General features: G+C 47.3%; 1 protein-coding gene across 4 annotated transcripts in view; it reads right to left on the minus strand.

Moving 5' to 3' along the window:
- Nucleotides 1–21,042, minus strand: part of Kmt2a (lysine methyltransferase 2A) — a 77,090-nt gene extending 56,048 nt beyond the window's left edge. For all 4 annotated transcript variants that reach the window (XM_029481723.1, XM_029481722.1, XM_029481724.1 and 1 more), the window contains exon 1: nucleotides 20,575–21,042. In XM_029481723.1, the coding sequence (XP_029337583.1) occupies nucleotides 20,575–21,003 (429 nt within the window). In that variant the 5' untranslated portion in view covers nucleotides 21,004–21,042. The remainder of the gene's footprint in view (nucleotides 1–20,574) is intronic.
- Between the last annotated feature and the right edge of the window lie 1,593 nt (nucleotides 21,043–22,635).

The following is a 22,635-nucleotide window of genomic DNA, read 5'->3' on the forward strand; positions in this document are numbered from 1 at the left end:
AAACCAAAGCACAGAGGCAGAGAGCAAGGTGGGGAGGTGGGACGCAGATCATAGGTCTGACAGGACTCCAAGTGCTCAAAGATTACCCTCTAGCACATGTGACTGCATCTTAAAGGCTCTCTCTGCAGGTTGGAGAGTCTCCAGGCAGGCGGCACACACCTGAAATCCCAGCACTCTGTAATCTCAGCATTTTGGCAAGAACTCAGAGCCTGAGGTCAGCTTGAGCTACCCAAGGAAACCTAGGTTGTTTTTTTTCCTTCCTGTAACTGTCTATAACTACATACTAAAACATCAATGAAAAAAAAAAAAAAACATGTCAATGTCCCAGTGTTTAAACAAACCAACAGAAAAGAACTCTGTAACAATAAGCCTATGAGTTACATGTACTCACGGGCTGCATGTACATGGAAAACATAACCCACCCTCCGACTCTGTAAACTGCATAGAACTCCTTTCTGAACATGTTACACTTTTAGAGACTGTGCTGGTTTCAACAGGAATGCTGAGTCATCAGGAAGCAGCACTATTTGAGGAAGACTAGAAGGATGGGAATGCTGAGTCATCAGGAAGCTGCACTATTTGAGAAGGATTAGAAGGATGGGAATGCTGAGTCATTAGGAAGCAGCACTATTTGAGGAGGATTAGAAGGGTGGGAATGCTGAGTCATCAGGAAGCAGCACTATTTGAGAAGGATTAGAAGGATGGGAATGCTGAGTCATTAGGAAGCAGCACTATTTGAGGAGGATTAGAAGGATGGGAATGCTGAGTCATTAGGAAGCAGCACTATTTATTTAAGAAGGATTAGAAGGATGAGGAGGTGTGGCCTTTTTGGAGGTGTGTCACTGGGGCCAAGCTTTGAGGATTCCAAGGGAAGCCAGGCTTTCTTGGCAATTAGGTCAGGATGCAGCTCTCAGCCACTGCTCCAGTGTCATGACTGCTGACATGCTCCTCCCATGTGCCCCACTGCGATGACAAAGGACCACCGGAAACTGTAAGCAAGCCTCCAGTTAAATGCTTTCTTTTATAAGAGCTGCCTTGGCCATGGTGTCTCTTCAGGACAGAAGAGTGATTAAGACAGAGACACAGTGGTAAGTAAGCTGCCCACCTTTTGATAAGCTAGACAGAGAAAGTCCTTGCATCTGTTCACCCATTATTATTATTTTTTATTTATCTCATGTAGCCAGGCTAGTATTCTGGGTGTGTGTGACATTATATACTCTGAGATTGCTTACACAGCCAGTGACTACAGTGGCAGAGGGTTGAGCAGAAGGGACAAATTTCACAAACATTCTATAGCATTCTTATTCTGTTTTTAAATTTTTTATGTATGTGTCTGAGGTTTGCCCACAGAGACGAGAGGAGGGCATCAGATCCCCTAGAGCTGGAGTTCGAGGTGGTTGTGAGCCATCAGACATGGGTGCTAGGATCAGAACTTTTGAGCAGTCTGTGCCCTTAGCAACCAAGTCTTTCCAGCCTGACCTTCGGTTTTGATGTGGAGGTTGTTAACAGAAGGCTGCAGGTGCCTGGCTTAGGCTGATTAGTTTGGGGACAGTCACTAAAATTGGGTGTACAGAACAAAGACAGACATCCAAGAATAGGAAGGCAGAACGCCTCGGATATCTGAGTTAGAAATGTCTTTCTCTGTTGTCTACTGGAAACACTGGCCTGAGGAAAACACATCTGATGTGATGAACATGGAAGTGCTTAATCTGTATTAGATCAGGTTACCAGGGAAAGAAAGTAAAGAAAATAGCAAGGCTGGTAAACAATCCTGAGGGAGTGAGTCCACCGAGCTTTGCCTGGGAGAAGGGAAACAAGGCCATGGGACACTGAACGACTCACGTTGTACAGTGGAATAGCAAAGCTGACATTTTTGCAGTACACAGGCAGGAGGAAGCCAGTGATAGTGTGGAAATAGGAATGGAGCTGGAAGCTGCAGCTCATTGATAAACTGCTTGCCCAGCATGCTACGGCTCAGTTTGGTCCCCAGCAACGACATACACATACACAGTGGAACATGGAAATGAATAAAATTACTTTTGAGGAGAGACAAACACCCATCCGCACAAGACAAGAGTAAAAACAAAGGCAAAACTCAACCACGGTGAAGAGCACAGTGCTCAGCAATGATGCTACATAAGGAACTATAGCAGGAAGGGAAGTGCAGAAAGGAAAGCAGCCAGCAGCCATAACTCAAATGGGATCAGCAGGCATTCACTCAGCAAGTGGTTACTGAGAGGCTGCCAGGCACTGTCTGACCCTGAAGACACATGGATGCTGCTGCAGCCTGCTCTGATAGAACCACTCGGGGGAAAAAATTCATTGGGTTTACACATTACAGTCCTCCATCAAGAGAAGCAGAGACCATGGTGGCCGGCGCGCTTCTCACTGGCTGACTCAAGATGTTTCCTATATTATCCAGACCCATTCACCTAGGGTAACGGTGTCTGTCCAGAGTGGCCCCGGTCCTCTACACCATTTAGCAATTACAGACCATGCCTACAGGTCAATCTGATGGAGGCACTTCCTCAAGAGGTTTCCTTTTTTTCCAGGTCACTAGTTTGTGTCACATGGACAAACACTAACCAGTACTGATGGGAAATGTCCTAGCTTGCTTCCTATTACTGTAACAAACACCTAAACCAAGAGCAACCTGGAGAGGAAAAGGTCCATTTGGTGTGCAGTGCCCTCCATGAGGACTATAGTACAAACCCCGGGCACCCACATAAAAGCCCAGTGTGGCAGTATGCATCTGTAACCTTAATACCAGTGAGAGTAGAGACAGGCAGATCCCAGTTTACTGTCCAGTCAGTCTAGAGAAAAGGCAAACTGGGTTTCATTAAAGTCCCTGTCTTTAAAAACATGGTAGAGGTCGAAAAACCAAAAAAAAAAAAAAAAAAAAAAACATGGTAGAGGGCTGGAGAGATGGTTCGGTGGTAAAAGCACTGACTGCTTTTCCAGAGGTCCTAGTTCAATCCCCAGCAACCACGTGATGACCACAACCATCCATAATCAGATCCCATGCTGTGTTTATTGGGTCTGAAGACAGCTACAATGTACTCATATAGGTAAAATAAATAAATAATTCTTTTAAAAACAAAACAAACTCTGGTGGATAGTGGCAAAAGGAATACCCACAGTTGAGCTCTAGCCCCCCGAGTTGACCTCTAGCCTTCACAGAGTTGACCTCTGGCCCCCCACAGTTGACCTCTGACCCCCACAGTTGACCTCTAGCCCCCACTGTTGACCTTGAACCCCAACACAGTTGACCTCTAGTCCCCACAGTTGCCCTGTAGCCCCCACACAGTTGCCCTGTAGCCCCCCACAATTGACCTCTAGCCCCCCACAGTTGACCTCTAGCCCCCCACAGTTGATCTCTAGCCCTCCACAGTTGACCTCTAAGCCCCCACAACTGACCTCTAGCCCCCACAGTTGACCTCTAAGCCCCCACAGTTGACCTCTAGTCCCTACACATGTACATGCAAGCATACATGCACACACATCATACAAATGTACAAAAGAACAAAAGTTACATTAAATATTTGAAGTTTGTTGTTTTGAGTCAGGGTCTCAATATAAAGTCCAGGCAATCCTCTTGTCTCATCTGGCTCTTTTGTTCTGTTGAGAGAGGTCTCACTCTGCAGCCCCATGCTGACTATGTAGCCCAGGCTGGTCTCACACTCACAACAATTTTCCTGTTTCAGCCTCCTGAGTGCTGGGATTACAGGTGTGAAAAACCAATAAATAAACTTTTACTCTTTATACATTGTCTGCTGTTCGTATACTACAACAGAGAACATCTGGCATTTGCAGAGACAAACTTGCTGGTTGGACCTAAATGAGGAAAATCTAAACACAAAGGCCTCGATGGCGCAGACAGCCCAGCAACAAAAGTGCAAAAGTCTAGAGACAGCAACCAACACAGTGTGGCAGCCAGAGGCAGAAGAAAAGCATTCTAGGCCAGAGGCCATCTCTCACCTGTGGCCATAGCTGAAGAACTGCAGTTCACAATAAGCAATGGCAGACACTGCCAGGTTTAACTTGAGTAACATATCTGATACTGGAATCCATAATAACTGGGTGAAGAACAAACTCCGGTGAGGAAAGAGCAGCAGTAAGGACAGGGGAAGAGGGAGTCCAGGCAGGAAAGGACAAGGGAGAGTCTGGGGTTTCAGTAGCAGCGCTGGCGAGAGGAAGCTGGGAATTGGGGTATGTTTTAGACGTAGTATAGAGAATTTACTGAGCTTAGATTTAAGATAGGAATGAAGAGAAATCAAGTATACCTCTTATGAAGTTTTAGGCCTGAGCAGCTGACTACGTGGAGACTTGATCCAAACCAGAATGAGAATAGCAAAGATTTGGGGGGAAGACCCAAGACTTTTGGGAGATGCTTATGTGAAATACTTACAGGATTTCAAATGCCTAACATGTGAGGAAACACACACGAGGGATCACAATATAGCCTGGCCCACAACAAACATTCAATAAATGTTAGCCAAGTTATTATTAATTATTACTACTATCTAAATAAAAAGGTCAAATATGCACTTGGCTATAGAATTGGGAACTCCACAAAGTAGCCAGTATTGAAGACTCAATTTTATGCAGTAGTTCTCAGCATACAAGGGAAAAGAAGGCAGCAGAAGGTGGGCTCCTGGGTGCTCCACAGCCAGGCAGACTCAGTGCAGAGAGAGCCATGCTGAACAGCAGAAATTAATAGCTGGTGAGGACAGAGGGTTGGAGGCCAGGGGAAAGAGAAGGGGGTGCTTCAAACACTGTGGAGGGGGTTAATCAGACAAGGTCTATTCACAGACCCTGGGGGATCCTGAGGAAAGCTGAGGCTTGGGGATAAAGCCCAAATGCAGTCGCTGAGGGAGCCTGAGAAAGTGGCAACAGCAGCCACAACACTTTAAAGAGCTCTGCTGTAAAGGGGTGGCAAACACAAGTAGTGACTGGAGAAGGACAGGCCAGGGTGATTTCAAAGGAGGGGTGTATTCAGATGGATGATTTCATACTGGGACTGGGTGAGGGGCTGTCGGGGTGCTGACTAAGGAGAGAAGGGCCGGAATCCAGTGCTCAAGGGGAAAATGGCCGTACAGAGGAAGGAGCAATTTGACTAGAGAAGGTGGCGTAGAAGTATTGCCAAGTTCCCTTAAACTGAGAAGGAAACACTATCAAACACTTCGAGAATAGTTTTTAAGTTTCTCTATTTTTATGCCCAGTATAACAGAACCAACTGTCAAATAAACACAGAAACTGTTGTGACCCCAGTAAGTTAGGAAGCTGAAGCAGGAAGACAGGCAAGCCTAGGCAGTCCAGGAAGATTCTGCCTCAGTGTGGGGTATGGGCTGCTAACTACGGAAGCAAGGAGGATCAAGAGTTCAGTCTCCTGGTGTGGAGGTGACGCCTTCAATCCCAGCACTCGGGAGGCAGAAGCCAGGCAGGCCTACATAGAGTTCCAGGCCAGTCTGGGTTACATGAGATCCTGTCTTTAAAACAAAACAAACAAACAAAAAAACAAACAAACAAAAACATGCTTCAAAATAAAAACAAATCAATAACTCAGTAGTTAAATGTTTATCACCTTGTATAAAACCTGGGATCCCCAAATTTCTGAGAAATCAGTGACAAGTGCTGGAGTCTCATCCCTTGACAAGCTACTCCCCCCTCCGCCCCCCCCCCGGCTTATTATCTAAGTTCTTTTTTTAAAGTTCATCTTAAAATATAACATGAATGTAAGTACTAAAATAATTATAGCACTTTGCAAGATACTTTGGGGATTGACAATCTGAAGGTTGAAGCTCTTAAAACCAATGTTAACAGAATGGTTCTTGGGAATAATTCTGTTACTAGTTTTCATAATGACAGTCTTGCTTTAAAAAGAGAAGAAAAGGAAAAAAAAGTAACTGAACTAACATCAGTGTCTTGTGAAGTGGCCAGCAGGGGTGAGAGCCGATTCTCTCTGATGGCAGGTGCATCCAGGGGACAGTTGGCTGTCTGAATGCACCACAGGGAGGAAGAGACTGAAGCTCTTTTACATATGATCTCCGACTGTTGTTGAAAAAAAACATTAACAGGGAAAGGTCACCCAGGATTAAAGAGTGCAAAGACGGTAACACACTGTTCTTCAGTAACAATAGGAGGCCACACTTTCAATCTACAAAAAAGAACTCTAGTTTCCAAGCTTCTAATTCAGTTCTACCTAGCCACTGTCACCCGAGGACCATAACTGCTATATACCTTAACAGGAGGAGACAGTGCCCTTCAAACCCACTCCACGTCAACAAGAACAAGAAACAAAGATGCCCAAGAGAGCTAAGCAAATGAGCCAGGTGAATTCACCCAACCTGCTTCAGAAAGAGGAAGTCATAACGTAGCTCGTCTGTCTTTAAAAGCAAACCAGTGGGCTGCGCAGCAGCTCAGACAGTAGGCTATTCAGATCCTTGGCTGTGACCCAAATTACTTCACAGAATCATTAAAAACAAATAATCAAGGCTGAGCATGGGGTACAGGCCTGTAATTCCAGCACCTGGAGGCAGAGGCAAGAGAGGCAGGAGTTCAAGGCCGTCCTCAGTTACACAGCAAGTTCAAGGGTAGGTGAGAACTTTTCTCAGGAAAACAAGGAAATCAAATACTCTTCCAGCCTCCCCAGGTTCCAAGTCTCAACTGGCTCATCTGTTTATCAAAGACAAAGAAATGAGCCCGAGTAACAGGCACACTGCAGAAAATTGTTAAGAATCACAACCAGGGGGAGTTAGTCTCCTCTCTCAGGGAACCAGATCTGTGGGCTGGAATAGTAAACAAACACTAAGTTCACTTTGGATGACGGTTCTTCTCATTGTAAGAGGACTTGGCTCCTGACCACCTTGAAGCAGTTACCTTCATTTAAGTTATAGCCTAATTCAAGTTTAGGGGTGTTTGTTTGTTTGTTTGTTTGTTTTTTGCTCCCCTCCTCCCTCCCTCTTTTTTTCTTTTTTCCTTCTGAGATAAAGGTCTTGGGATGTAGTCCTGGATGGCCTGCTACTCACTAAGCAGCGATTCTCTTGACTCGCCCTCCCAAGTGCAGAGGCTGCAGGCAGAGCTGTCATGCCTGGCTCTCAAGTGCATGCTTCCCCTGTAAGAGTTCAGTTCTCTCCTGGTTTGTTCTCATCAAGATGCAAAGTCAAGTTTCATCTTTCCTTTTAGGACTATGGGCTACTGAATGACCAATAGCAAGTTGGGTATCACTGAGAAAGCCACAACTTCCTTCCCTCTAAAACAAACAGGGCCATCTCACCACAAAGGCAGTGTGAAGAATAACATGAACATCCCATTTAAAAAAGCAACAAGGCTTCCAAGGTCTCTGTCAATTCATTATCTTTTAGGACATAATGGTCAAATAATATAGTCGGAGAACTCATGGTCTATTGATAACTATTTCATGTTTGGAAGCTTGCTATCAAGTTCTGAGAAGCCCATATTAGATGGCATTAACTACTTTTTAAAGAAAGTCCCTGGTATTTGTTAAAGTGCTCTGATACTGGAGTCTTTCAAGAAGAAGAGAGAATGCAATTGGAATGCACTGTGAATTTCAAAAAATAAAATTATGGAGGAGGAGGAAGAGGAGAAGGAGGGAGGGAAAGAGAGAATATGAACAGACCAATGGGTATGGCATGCCTATAATTCCAGTACTTGGGAGGCAAAAGCAGGTAGATCTCTGTGAATACAAGGCCAGCCTGGTCTCAAAAACAAAAACAGAACAGAAGAACAGAGAAAGTAAGAGGGAATTCCATGTTTCTGTCTTCTTCCTTCTGTGAGTGAGGACCAGCATGGTTAGCACTGTAAAACTACACGTGAAGTCTGAGTTTGTTCTCTGTTTCTGATGGCAGCAACCATGCCCCCAGGGAGTGGCCCGCCCTTGCTTTGGTGCCGCTCGCAGGATTCCTGCAGTAAACCGGCTTCTAAGAACTGTATGAGCATAGCTGGTTAAAGGGAACTGATGAAACTTAAGAGAATAAACTAAATAGTAATCTACTTAACAGAAGAAGGCAATGATACTCAATTCCCAGCGCTAAATTAAAAAATTCTAACAGTTTAACACCACAATGGAGGCCTGGCGGCGGGAAGACGCCTGGTGTGAGTATTAATTCTGCCCAGAGTTTTAGTAATCTAGATGAACAATCCCAACTCACAGCTCTCGGTCTGACTGTACAGGAAATGCTTTCTGTAACCCAACACATCTAAAAAGGTTTCATTCTGAGTGATGCAAACCCTCCACACAGACTCAAAAGCCAAGGGTCAGAGGTTTATATAAGACTCACTCACATGAAGCAAGTTGATGTTAGACTGGAAGCGACTTGCAAGCCCTGCCACAACCCTTTACATGCAGGGCTTCTGGAGCCACAGATAGACAGAAACTTACTTCCTGTGTGAGGACCATGTCTACTTACTCCCAGCTCTTTTTGATGTCTAAGATTTGTCTTTCAGCTTCACTTTAAAACGTTTTTATTCTCCTATAAAACCACTACAAAAAAACATTATTCCATAAAGACATTTCTCTGGAAGCTTACTACAAAAATTAATTATCGTCATAAATTGACAATCCAAATCAAATACTTCTTGAGAAGCCAGTGAGGCCCTGGCACCCTTGAGGAATATTAAAATATATAAAACCCAATCCATGTCCTCAAGGAGCTGAGTGAGGCTATAGTTATCGATCCACAGGAAGGGGAGGTAGAGAGAGGTCATTTTATACATATGTAGGCAGAACTGTGCTTTTAAAATTTACCTCCGGAGAGGATTATTTTGGTAACCTTTTCCCATCACTATGACAACCATCATTAGCAACAAGTTCTTCTTTCTACGCCACTCTCCTATCAGCTTAAACCTATTTTCTCTTATTCCCGTACCAGTGGAGCTAGAGTTTTTGAAGAATTGTAAGTCATCCCTTAACCCTTCACTTGTTCAACCTCTCCTTCCTGACTTCCAATTATAGTATCAGCTTTTGTGTCTCCTCACAACCATCACCAAGGTCTCCTCACCCCTTTAGAGCTAAAGAACCTAGGAATGGAGACAACATCCAAGCAAGGAGATGGCCCGTGCTAAATGCTATCTGTATAAAAGATAATGCCGACTAATCAGAGTACCCCAACACCACTTCAAAACCCCTGCCTTGGGGTGCTTTTAAAACGAAGTCCTGTATGGGAGGCAGCGGTGGATGGATCCCTGAGTTTGACTGAGGTCAGCCTCGTGTGCCTAATAGTTGTAGTGGTTGCTAGGGCTACATAGCAAGACACTATCTCATATAGTAATTAATAATGATTCATTAACAGGTCCTGTGAGGGCTCTTACACTTTCCTCTGCAATATGTGTGTGTATGCACATGTGTATGGGGTGTGCATGCTTGAACATACAGAGGACTCTGCATTACCACCTTGAGACAGGGTCTCTCATTGGACCTGGAACTCAACATTTCTGACAAGGCTGACTGGCCAGTGAGCTCCTAGGATACACGTGTCCCTGTCCAGCTCAGGACTGGAGTTCCAGGCACACGAAGCCATGACTGGCTTTACATGGGTGATGGGCATCCCAGCTCACACCCTCATGTGAGCATGCTAAGGGCAAACACTCTTACCCATGGAGCCATCTCCCCAGACAAAGTCAAAATCACCTAGCTGTGCACATTCTCCTAGTTTAGTAAATCCTTGCAAAGTGTCCCTAAGAGTTCAATAAATACTCACTGATCCACTTTACACAAAAAGTTACCACTGGGGCTGGTGAGATGGCTCAGTGGGTAAGAGCACCCGACTGCTCTTCCGAAGGTCCAGAGTTCAATTCCCAGCAACCACATGGTGGCTCACAACCATCCACAACAAGATCTGACTCCCTCTTCTGGAGTGTCTGAAGACAGCTACAGTATACTTACATATATTAATAAAATAAATCTTTAAAAAAAAAAAAAGTTACCACTGTAAAACAAGCAATGACTTAGAAATCCACCCAGCCTTGGCAGGTAGTCATAAACTATTGGGGCAAAGACAGATGAATTCATGGTATCTCTAACAAAAGGAAGCCTGGACTAAGTAAGCTCTTTGAGGGTTAGGTACAACAATTTTTTAAAAAGAAGACACTGAATTTCAACTCAATAGCAGTATCTGTGAATGTTTCATGAGAGAGTTGCCATATAGAGAGCTGAGTTGAACCACAGAGTTGAATAAGCCAGAGGCAGGTAAAGAAGTGAAGGTAAAGAGGCTTTGCAAGGGCACCAAGGCAGGGCATTAGGGCCGGAGAGAACATGAACGGTCCCCCATCCGATGTGGATATAAGATAGCAAGGAAGTGAGAAAGCATACATATCAGATAAGTTTAAATTGTAGACTTGCAGGCCAGGTGAACTAAAAAGGGCTGAGAATGTAAAACCACCTGTTTGTGAGAAGTCAAGGGCTTTAGAGAAACAGTAACAGATCCTATCTCCATCCAAGGAAAACACTGGCCACACTGTGTGCAATGAAAAGTAAGGGTGGCTAATTAGGAGAACACCATAACGGTCCTCAATAACAGACATAATAAGCCAGACAGTCGGGACTGAACAGCAGGCCAGACTGCAGAGACACTAGGACCGCATAATGGACAGGACTCAGACACACAGTGGGTGGCGGTGGAAGGGAAAGGACTTTCACCCAACAAGGAGACAAGAGTGAACTCAGAGGGAGATACACATTAGAGTTTGAATCTTAGCTCTGCCACCTCCTAGGCACATGACTCAAGGGAAACTATTCTCTCTGGCCCTGCAAAGGATGGTATGCCGTGTTTCAGTAAGCATTTCCTCCTTTAGAAGTTTGTTATATTTATTTTTAATGTGTATGTGATCTGCGTGCATAAGTGCAGGTGCACATGTGCCACAGTTTATGTATGAAGGTCAGAAGACAACCTGCATTTTGTTTTGTTTGTTTGTTTGTTTTTTGAGACAGGGTTTATCTGTATAGCCCTGGCTGTCCTGGAACTCACTCTGTAGACCAGAGAAGACAACCAGCAGAAATCTGTTCTCTCCTTCCACCATGTATATTGTAGGAATAGAACTCAGGTCGTCAAGTTCAGTGTGTAGCACCTTTTATCTACTGAGCCACGTCATCTGTCCAAACATGTTCTCATTTAAGAGTTACTGCTGGGCTAGACAGATTAAAGATGGATGGCTCAGGGGCTACAAGCACTTGCTGTTCTTGCAGAGGATCTGCGTTCTCTTCCCAGCACTGACATGGTGAGTCACAACACTTGCTAACTCCACTTCCAGGGCATCCCATCCACTCTTCTGGAAGGTACTGCAATGCCTCCAGTGCCCATACAAACATGGAGGCAAAACATTCATACGGGAAGAAATACATTTTTTAAATGTGTGTGTGTGTATGTGTGTGTGTGTGTGTGTGTGTGTGTGTGTGTGTGTGTGTATACATGAGTTCGTATGCATGATTGAGCACAGTGTGCAAGCCTGATGCCTGAGGAAGTCAGGTGCCCTGGAATTGGAGCTATGAATGGTTGTGAAGCACCATGTGGGTGCTCGGAATAGAACTCACATTCCCTGCAAGTGCAGTAAAGGCTTTTAACTGCGGATTCGTCTCTCCAGCCCCAAATAAGAACAGTTCTAAAAACGAGGGCGGGAGAGGGAGAGAGGAGAGAGAGACTACAGAACTGTATTTTCTTTTCTGTTTGTTTCAAGACAGGGTTCCTCTGTGTAGCCGTGGCTGTCCTGGAACTTGCTCTGTAGACCAGGCTGGCCTTAAACTCAGAGAGATCTGGCTGCTTCTGCTCCCAAATGCATGGTCGTCACCTGGCTCCTACTAATTATTTTAAAACTTTAACTTAGACTTTACTGTTTGAAGTTATTTTTATTATTTCTCAAAAGTTTCCACTCCCAGAATTTGTAACTTACAACTCAGGATCTCTTCTATAATTAAATTGTTAGTTGCACTGATCTCTCTAGATCAAACAATATTGATTCTGTCCAAATTGAAACTCGGAGACAAATGTAAAAGAGTTATCAGTTACAGACCAGTGGATCTGAAGCTGGGAGGCAAATAAGCAAAAAATAAAATAACCCTGGTTTTCAATTAAGCAACCACCAAGTGATGACATTAATAAAAAGATTAGGAGTATCAGTTATAGCCAGGCACAGTGGTGCACACCTTTAATTCCAGCACTTGGGGAGCAAAAGCAGACAGAACTCTGTGAGGCTAGCCTGGTCTACAGAGTGAGTTCCAGGATGGCCAGGGCTACAGAGAGACAAGAAAATTAGTCATAAGGATCAAAGACAGCAACTCCTATGCAGTTGCCTGGGCCGGACCAGTCCACAGCTCGGGCCAACCTCCCTTGCTCTTTCTCCTCTCTCTGGGTCTTATCTCTGATTGTGTTTTCCTTGGCTACCAATGATACTTTCGGTTACCAAGATGGGTAGCTGTCCTTCGGTTTGGTTCCACTTAGCTTACAGGTAACTTGAAACCCAAAGCAAAATCAGTAACATTCTGAAGTCAGGACACAGAGTGTTTGTCATGTCAGGGCTGGGCACTCAGACAGGTTTGTGTGTGCGCACACATATACACATACCACAAAGTAATAGAACAATCCAGTTATGATGAAAAGATCACAGGCATCCTGTTGGTTCAATTTCTCATTCTAATAATAACTAGGGCTCCCTATGTGCTAAGCAGAGTGCTAAGTGCTTTGCATGCACGGTCTCAATTAAGCCTCACAATAAATAGTCATATGAAGCATGATTACCCCTGATTTGCAAATGAAGAAACTAAGTCCTGAAGGAGTTAAACTTTTCTACAAGGTCATTCAGCTAATACAGAGCTAAATTAAGATTTGAATCCAGGCAGTCTAAACCCAGAGCCCTGTTCGATCAGCCCCTAATCACTATGCTATATCATCTCACACTAGTCCAGATTAGACTATGAGATTTGCCATCCCCTTTGTAAAGGCATTTATATATGCACAAATAAAAACCTGCAGCCAGAGAGATTACAAAAGGATTTCCTCATTAACCAAGCTTAAAGAGCTGTTAGCCTCAAGATTTCACTGCTTATAATTACTGCTTATAATCTAGGGACAGTACTGCGTTTGATCTAAAAATTAGTTTGTTTTAATGAATGGACAAAAGCTAATTTTAGGCACCTTATCAATATTTATTGCTCTAGGAGTGAGATATTTGTTATGAATGTGTGGCTAACTTCTCTAGTTTTTACAAGTCCAGAAGCCAGCCCAAAGAAAACATTCCCTCCAAAAGCACTCCTCACGACTCACGGTCTCTCCTGTTTGCGTCAGAAAGCCATGGCTACTTTGATGCAGTCAAATGAGAAGGGGACTATGCTACTGCAGCCCGTGGACAGTGAGGGCTAGAGCTCTCAGGCAGTACAGATGTTAGAAAGGTTCTGGCTGCCCAAAGTCATCAACAAACAAAAACCAGAGATGCAAGAAAACAGATAAAATATCTGGAAGAACTCCAATTCTGAAACAAATAGCAGGGAGCTAAGCCCCACCCCCTGATACCTCATACAGTCTCGCTGCAGCAAGAATGAGAGGTAATACATCTGGGGAAATCCCTCCAGGCTCTTCGTCAAATAGAAAAACAACTACTCATTTCAAAGAAGGGGGAATTTTCATGTGCTGTGCACAAAACTGCCAACTAACTACTACATTGATAGCACTGTTAAACTAAAATCTAATAGGGTGCTTGCTATATTCTAAATGTAGAAGGTTAAACCAAGCCAGGCCTCCAGGACGCCATGTGTTAACCCTGCAAGGGAACTCTTCTCCAAGTCTACAACTGCAAGTCAGGTCTTTAAAATGGCTTCAGCCTCATGGTTGGCTTCCCAGGAGGTGTGTAACCTGACAAGGTAAAAAACTCACTGAAATATTTAACAGTGGTGGTATGGATTTCTTTGGATAGGTCAAGAAAAGCAACTCATTCCCCTTTTAAAACATAAAGAACCATTTTATGGGGAGCCATTCATTTTCTCAGTTCTAGTGTCTGAGTCTTTCCTCAGGGCCTTCTGAAAGACCTTGCTGAAGAGGAAAAGGAAGAGCTAACAAAGGGCCCCCCCCTCTCTCCCTATTCCCAGTATAATCTACCTCAGCCACAGGGCCAGTAGCATCCACACTGTCATAAATGCCAGCAATTAGAGAATTAGGCCATAAAACCACCCACTCAGGTATAAGAGCACAGGCCTGCAGCTTATTTAAAGCGTGCCATAAAGGATCCTCTAGGGCCTTCACCACTAAGGAAAGACAGTAACAGCAAGAACAAAATGGCCCTCTGTCTGCCCACCTTGCAGAGATGTGTTCAGGGAAATCATCTGGGCCCAGGTGAAGGGCTAAGATCCCTTTTCTTCATAAAGATTTCCCATGTCCTCTAGCATGCTACATGAGACCTAAGAAAGGGCGGGCTACATTTTGAGCACCAGTATAGTGGAAACCAAAGCTGAGCTACCTTTTGCAGAAATTATTCTAGCTTATTGCAAAACTATTCTTGAAGCTCAGCTCAGCTAGTTCCTGACCTCAAGAAATACTGGCACCTACAATTAGCAAGCGATTTTAGTGAAAAAAAAAATAATAATAATAATTCAAGGCCCATGAAATGGATCAGAAGGTAAAGGAATCTGTGCCAAACCTGGAAACCTGAGTTTGATCCCTGGGTCCCACATGAGGAAAGGAATCAAGTCCCACAGGTTATCCTCTGACCTCCACATAAATGCTAAAACATGTATACATGTATATTCCTATGGGCTTTCATGTACATATACAACACATATAATTTTTAAAATGCTAATTCCAATAACAAAGCTATTTTACTCAATCTGTTCCAAAATCTGGTACAATTTGGGGCCAACCAGTAGTTTCATTTTATTATTTTTCCTTACAACTTAGCAGCCCACAAAAAATCATAGGTCTCCGATTTAATCCATGATCACACTTAATTCCTCAGAGTTCATGAGCCAATCTTGATGAGACAGACCGGTACTTTATACCAGTGAACTCTAGCATTTACTTCCTACTCGTGCCTAGAGGGTTAAGAATCAGGTTGAAATGTGGGTGCATCATGCCAGACTCATTAGTAATTTAACCTTTCCTAATCCCAGAAAATGACACGCAAACAGAGAAAAGGGTCCATCACAGCAATCCTCAGAGAGGTTCCCACTAGGACAGAGATAGTCACAAAGCTCCCCCTTCCTCAGAACCCAGGCCACTAGGCTCTCTCTACCTTGCAGAAGAATGGAGACAAGACACTCACAAAAGGCCCGATTGAAGGCCTTCAGTGAAGTGCTAGAAGGGAGCTGATGCCCTGTGCCAGCACTAGAGGAATGTGGGCAGGCACAAAGAGATCTTAATTAGGAGACCTACAATTAAAACACAGTGAGTCTCCAAAAGAGAGAGAGGCGTTGCAGTCTGTTACGCCTCCGAGCAGGCAAAAGTACTGCTGCCACCCCCTCCAGCCACAGAGTAAGGGCTGGCACGGGCTGCACAGCTGCTCTCTGGAAGGACAGCTCCAAGGTGAGCAGAGATGAGAAATGCAGTCCAAATGGGAGCACTTCTCCAAACTTCAAGTCAGAAGGGAGCTCACTATAGTACGAACCATTTCCTCCAGGAGCATGTGCCCAGAGATGCTTAATTGGGAAAGAGTGGAGACATAGTATACGGCTGAGAGAGAGAGAGAGAGAGAGAGATCTGACAACTAACTCAAAGGAGGTATTATTGCTCTGGATTTCTAGATACATTGATGATCTGCAGTCTTCTTGCATTTAAGAACTTACACACTTAACAAAATACATATCATTCACACTGAAAATAGTTTCTGTTTAGGTAAGAAAATTCCAGCCATGAAAACAAGGAGATAACACCGGGGTTCTACAGGTACTCTGCATTTTACTTCAAAGTTGATCTTCAAGTCAGACACGGTGGTGTCTGTCGTCCGAGTAATTTAAGAGGCAGTGGCAGGACTGCTTGAACCTAGAAGTTCAAGGTCACCACAAACAACATAGCTAGATCCCAACACAACGAAATCTCCACGGTTGTTGTCAACCTCAGCAAAACCCTTACAGTTTTTCCATATAATGAGAACTTTCCCACCAAGATGAAATTTCTCCTAACAATAATGATAGTGAAATGGGCAAGTGTACAGTCTGATACTAAAAGGCAGCAAAGAGTCTCACTCTGGCTCTTGAAATAAACTCAGAATAAGAAATTCTGGTGTAGGTGTGGTGGTACATGCCTGTGATCCCACCACTTGGGGGACACCAAGGCAAGAGGACTGACAAATCCAAGACTAGTCTGCCCTTCATTCATAAGGCATTCCAAAACAGCCAAGGGCTATAGGGCAAGAACCAGACTTGATGATGGTGATGATGATGGTGATGGTGATGATGATGATGAGAAGTAGAGGAAGAGGAAGAAGAGGAAGAGAAAGAACAAGAAGGAGAAGAGGAGGAGAGTAAAATGATCTAACAGAAACGTTTGTGAGCTATTTAGTACAACTTCATTTATAGATCAGAAATTTAAGGTGAAAAGTGAACTTCCCAGTTGGGTGTGGTGGCACATGCCTTTGATCCCAGCACTCAGGAAATAATGAATGGCAGATCTCCACAAACTCAAGGCCAGCCTAGTCTACATAGTAAGACCCTGACTCAAAAACAAGCAAACAAAACATCTGAACTGTTCAGTTCGTGCTAGCAGACAGTGGGGCGGGGGGAGGGGGGGGCGAGAATTAGTAAGGGAAAAACAAATCACAGACCTTCTCCAGCTGCCTTCCAGCTAGATAGAGAACTACCCTCTTTTCTAAGCCCAATCTAAAAGCCTGCCCCAGGCCACAGGGCTTCACTGAAACTTTAAATGAAAACAAATATGCACCATGTTGTAATTCCGCTTCAATATCACATAGAATTAAAGTGCACAGCATTGAGATCAAGAGAAAACCGCCTTTAACGTGTTGAGAGGAGCTAGGAAAGGCATATGAAATCAATGAGGGCTGCGAGCTGCTAAAAGACTTCTGAGATTTATGTCAAGGTAGTACAAAGTCTAGTCGAGAGAAGATGCTGCCTGGCTGTGTTTATTTAGACGGACCTGAGACAGCTACTGCTGACATCACGGAGACCATGGAAAGAAAGCACAGGACTCGGACTTGTGTTATGTCCTACAGGCAAGGCTTCAGATCCACTTCCTAACTCACACAGGACAACGCCCAAACATCTATGTATTTTGAAAACCACTTCATCACAACAGAACGGAGTCCCAAGGACTCACATGTCGTTGTTACCAGAGGGATTTCTATCCAAGGAGAGCAAAGAGCCAATGGTAGTGGAGGACAGGCCTCCTGTGGACAGCACGGTTCCTACAGGGGCATCTGGAAGTGCCGTCATGCAGTGTTAGAACTTAGCTTTGATTATGTGCAACTCCGAGTCATTATTCACATAAAGTAAACCACAATTTAAAGAGGTTAGAATCCATCTGGGTCCTGTAACCATTTCAAGAGGCCAGACAAGACTTCCTAAGAAGCATGAACAAGTTCTAAGCAGCAACCTTTAGGATCCTGTAAGTGTATCGGACTGCAGTAAGTCCCGTAGAACACTATCACTGATGTGTAAGACTATGTCACAAAACACTTGGCTTCTCTGCTGAAAGCCACCCTGGTTTACCATGAATGACACATAACTCTTGGCCCATGCTAGACAGCTTCAAACTACCAGACGGAAAGCTTACCAACAGCTCATTCAAGCCCAGTTCAGGAAAAAAAAAATAGTAACACTGGAACCTGATGCAAGGAGTCAAGCACTCCGCTCGAGATAAAACAGTGACTACCACCCAGCACAGGTTTTAAAGAGACAACCTCCCCAGTACACTCGATCTCACTCGTTTGTAGGAGCTGGAATTCCTGACCAAGCTTTACACCCCTCACTCCCAGTAAGGCAAACCAAAGAACTAGCTCACAACCCTCTCCTAACACCAACAGGGAAGAAACTGTTAGTACCTGAATACAACTTTACTGGTACTCTGTCAAAGGCCAACAGATGAAATATTCTGATGCCCAGACATTAGGTCCCTGAATCCAGGTGTCCCTCTCTCTCTCCCTAACCAGTCTCTGGAAAAGTTATGATTGGAAGCTGCCGGCTTTGCTTTTGAGTATGTGATAAGAACATTTAGAACTCGAACACATGGTCCTTCAATACAAAATGCATGAGTATGCCAAGCAACAGAATGCTGCCGGCTCAGGAATCCCCTTAAAGCAGACCAACTTCTAACAGACTTTCTTAGTTTACTCAGACAGACACAGGACCAGAATGCTACACAGAACCAGTCAAGTCTCAGCTTTGAAAATATGCAGATGAATGATATGTCGATGTAAGGTGGTGGTTTGGTTTGGTTTTGCTGCTGTACCTTTAAAGAAAAAAAAAAAGCAAAATCAACTCACATTTAAGCACCAATTCCATGCAAGTAACCTGACCGGCTTAGCCTTTATGTCATGTATGAGGCCTTTGGTTCTCCAACTACCTGGGATCTGTGTTGTCAGCTTAAAAAATACAGAATTGGCCTTTCAAAAATCATAACAATAATCTACAGCAACCAGTCAATACTCGCAAACAACCCTGTTTACTGCAGCTGCCTTCTGAAGGCTGGGAAAAGGGGGTGGAGACAGAGGGAAGAGAGGCAGGGAAAGAGGATGCTGGAGCTAGCAAGCTATATAGCAAGGAACACGCCCCCATCATGTCCTCCTTACTCTGTCAGAGGCGGTTGTTGTCAGTCTCCTGAGCCAGCTGCCTTAGAAACAATTTTTAAAAGGAGGCTGGAAGACTAAAAACTTAAAGAAAAAAAAAAAAGACCAGCTCCTTGAAAGGAGAGGCAGGGGTCCCTAGGATTCCCCCCTCGTCCAAGGCCTTTGCTAAATCTAAAGGGATGTGGGGCATAATGGGGCACAAGGGGTTTGCCCAGGATATTTTGTGTGCCCCAACGGCAGTGCACGCAGGAAACGGCTGGTTGCTATCTTTCCCTTTCTGTTTCAATCAACAGCGCTCCAGAGCAGCAAACCCCTACCCCCCTTCACTTCAGCCCCTGGCAGCTGCTCTTCCTCCTCCTAGAATCCCCCATCACATCCCCCCCCCTTCCCCTGCGATTCAAACTGCCCTTTCTGCATCCAATGGAAAACAAATGCGCATCGACACTGACTGAACCTGAACTCAACTTCCCTTCCCATGGCAACTTTCCTTTTCGCTGAAAAAGGCTGAATACCGTTCATCAGAGCATCCCGGTTCTCAGCCTTTACCTCGCCCACCTTGAGTCTCCCACTAGGAATCGCAGAAAGACTAACTTGGCTTCATAATCCTCCTCTTTCTCCCAACCCAAAGCATCAACAACCAACGCCATCACACTAAGGCAAAACTGTCCTTTTATCTACTCTCATCCCAACCCGGCTTTCCTCCACCCCCTTCCAAGACCCAGGATTGGCCTAGGAAAAGGTGGATCAATAATGAAATGACGAGAAAAAAAGAGAAGGGCGGGAGGGAGCCAGGGCCAGAGGCTGCAAGCTCTCAGGCACAGTGGGTGGGGTAAGAGAGCAGCTGCTTCCCTTGGGAGGATGCAGTCCTAGTTCCCCCCACAAACATCACCCCTCACCGGGGGCCCCCTTTCTCAAGAGCTGGAGAGAAACCCTGCTCCTCTCAAGGAGAATGCTAGAAAGTAGCTCTGCTCCAAGCCTAGGGGGACACTGGACCATTTTCCCTCGAACACACCTCTGGTCCTTCCTCTAAAGGAGGGAAAGGGGTGGAGTTGGAGGTAAATCCCTGACACCAGCAGCCTAGGAAACGTAGCCCTGGAAGATGGGGAAAGAGACAACGCAGGGGAGAGCACTGTTATCTTCGCAGGAGAGATGAGAACGACTAGGTAGAAAAAAAGCTTTCCCCGAGGGGTAGGGCGGAACGAGGAGGCCTGGTGTGCAGGAGGTGGGAGTGGGCAGGTGGTAGAGGTGAGACAAGGGGGAGTGACTGGCAAGGTGAAGACCTGGCTGGGGAGGGAGGGAGGGTTGGTCAGGTTTTCAGAAGCAAGGTGCAGGAAGGGACCTGGATTTCCCAAGGGCCAGGATAAGAACGTGGCTCTGGATGAAGCCACCACCCGAGAGATGTCCAAGGGGGAAGACTGCCCTAGGAGTAACACATCTGCCCAGGGAAGGAGGCGGAGATGTGGCGGGATCAGGTCTCTGGCAGAGGGAGGGAGGAATCTGGCTCGGATGAGGTAATCTGTGAAAGGGAGGAGGGGTTCAGTCCCGGGATGGGAAACCCCCGCAAGGGGGTCTGTGCCAAGGGATTTGGGGAAGGGTCCAGGGGAAGAAGGCGGGACGGGGGCTAAAGGCCCTCAACCAGAAGGGTCTGAGCCCTCGGGTAAGGGCGCCTGGGGGGTCTGCAGCCCATAACGGGGGTCCTAAGATGGGAGGGCCATTTGCCCCGCGTTAGGGACCCCAGGATGTTTCCAGAATTGGGATGCTCCTCAGACCTGCATGGGGGAGGGGAGGGGTTCTCCAGAGGGTCGAGACCCCGGACCTTGGGGTTCCTCGCCCCCTTACCTCTCCGCTGCCGCCTCCCCCGCCGCTCTCCCCAAACACTGCCCGGAACCGGCGCAGGTTGGTGCCGATGGCGGCCGAGACCTGCAGCGCCGCGTCGAATCCCGGGCCCACCCGGAGCAGAGCCGGCCCTGAGGAGGCTGAGGACGATGACGAAGACGAAGACGAGGCGGACGACGAAGAGGCTGCTGAGGCGGCGGCCGCTCCCCCTGGAACCCCAGCCCCGCTGCTTCCCGCCGCCGCCGCCGCCGCCACCGCCGGGGGGGAGGGGGGCGCCCCGGGGCCGCCACCGCCGGCCGGGGGCCCGGGGGGAAGCAGCAAGGCCGGGACGCGTTGCCGCGGGGCGCCCCCTAGGCCCCGGCGCCCCCCGCCGCCGCCGCCCCCGGTGGTCCCGGGTCGGGCGGGGAAGCGCCACCGACAGCTGTGCGCCATGTTCGCCCCGTAAGTGAAGCAGCGAGAGGGAGAGGCGACAACACAGGGGGGCGGGGAGGCGGAGGGGGGGGAGCGGCGGGCCCCGGAACCTGCCTAACCCGCCTGGCGCCGCCCAGATGGCCGTACCCCGCGGCCCGCTATGCCGAGCGCTGGGTGGCGCCCGCCTGCCCTGCAATCTGCATATGAGCCCCTGGCCTCCGCCTCCGCCGCCCGGAGGCCGCTGCTCTATGCCGAGCCCCGGGCCCGGCTCCTCCGGCCCGGCAACCTGGATAAGTGCATGCCCCGCCCTCCGGGAGCGGCAGCGCCAGGGAAGACGAGGGGGGGGAAGGAAGCCCTGGAGCCCGGAGCGGAGGCGGGTTCCGGGGAGAGGGGGGAGGGGGCGAGGGCGGCGGGAGGATGGAGGCGGAGGGAGCGGGTGGCCCGCAGCCGAGAGCCGAGAGGCCGATTACACACGTTCCCGGGACGCGCAGGGACTTGAGCGGCCCAGGAGAACCGCTTCCAGTGCGGCGCGGCTGCTGGGTCCCCGGAGGAGCGAGCCTTCTCCTCCGCTTTGGAGAGCGGCGGGCTTAGCCCTTATAGAACGCTTCTAGAATCCAGAAAGCTCCATTGTACTCCATGCAAAACCCAAGCGTCGCCCAATTGATTCTATGCAAAAATGGCAAGGCTCTCGGCGAACGCGCCTTAAAAAAATAAAATCCAATAAAAAAGGAGCCCCTCCCATCTTCACGCTTGGAGCTCTTTCCAAAATCCACACAACCGTGTGGTCGGCCTCTGCCACCTCCTCGCTCCACTGTGCGCTGGAGGAAGGTGAGGGGCTTCTGGCTTCCGTGCCCTTCTCCGGAGTTGGGGTGTATTTTCCCAGTCCAGGCGTTGGAGCCACAGCGTGCGCTCCTCAAACGACCTGGCGTTACAACGGAGCTGAAACTGGGTGGCTAACGGACAGGGCCTGGAGGGAAGAGGCGGGCAAAGGCGCCCCGCCCCTTCTTCCTCCGCTTCCAGCCTGCCGCTGCATGCAAAGCAGACCCTAATGTATGCACGCGGAGGGAGGGGGCTAGCCAGCACATTTCGCCTGATGGGGGGGGGGGGGGGAAGCCTGGCGTAGGGCATTATGATACACAGGATGGAAGGGGCCCGCCGCCGGCGAGCTCTGCACTCATGGTTAGCAAGCTGAGGGGGAGGGAAGAGGGATAGGGCAGTGCCGGGGGTTGATGGTGGGGTGAATATCCACGGGATTTACTTTATTGCGGGGAAATGGGAGAGGGCGCCTCCAGCGAGGCGTTAGAAGCCTGCGGGGATGGAAAAGCCAAGGAGGGAGGGAGAGATTGCTGCCCGAAGAATTTGCCTTGGCTGAGGCTTAGGGATCGATACACTGCCTGCAGACCCGGAGCAGCCTCCATCTCCCCCAACCCCCAGCCGAGGTGGAGTTCGCAGGAAGGTCATGCAGCCGTCCAGGTCTCCCGCACCGGTACCCCGCGCTGCTCTAACCAGGACCTCCCGGGGTGGCAGATTTGGGAACGACCGGGTGGTTCCTAGTAAAGCAGGTAGCAACCAGCTCCAGCCCACTGGAGGGTGTACTGCACGCCTCCAGAGGTCCACGGCCTCCTGGTGCTGAAAAATCTACGTCCTTCCTAC

Source organism: Mus caroli, chromosome 9, assembly GCF_900094665.2.
Source record: "Mus caroli chromosome 9, CAROLI_EIJ_v1.1, whole genome shotgun sequence".
Lineage (NCBI taxonomy): Eukaryota > Metazoa > Chordata > Mammalia > Rodentia > Muridae > Mus > Mus caroli.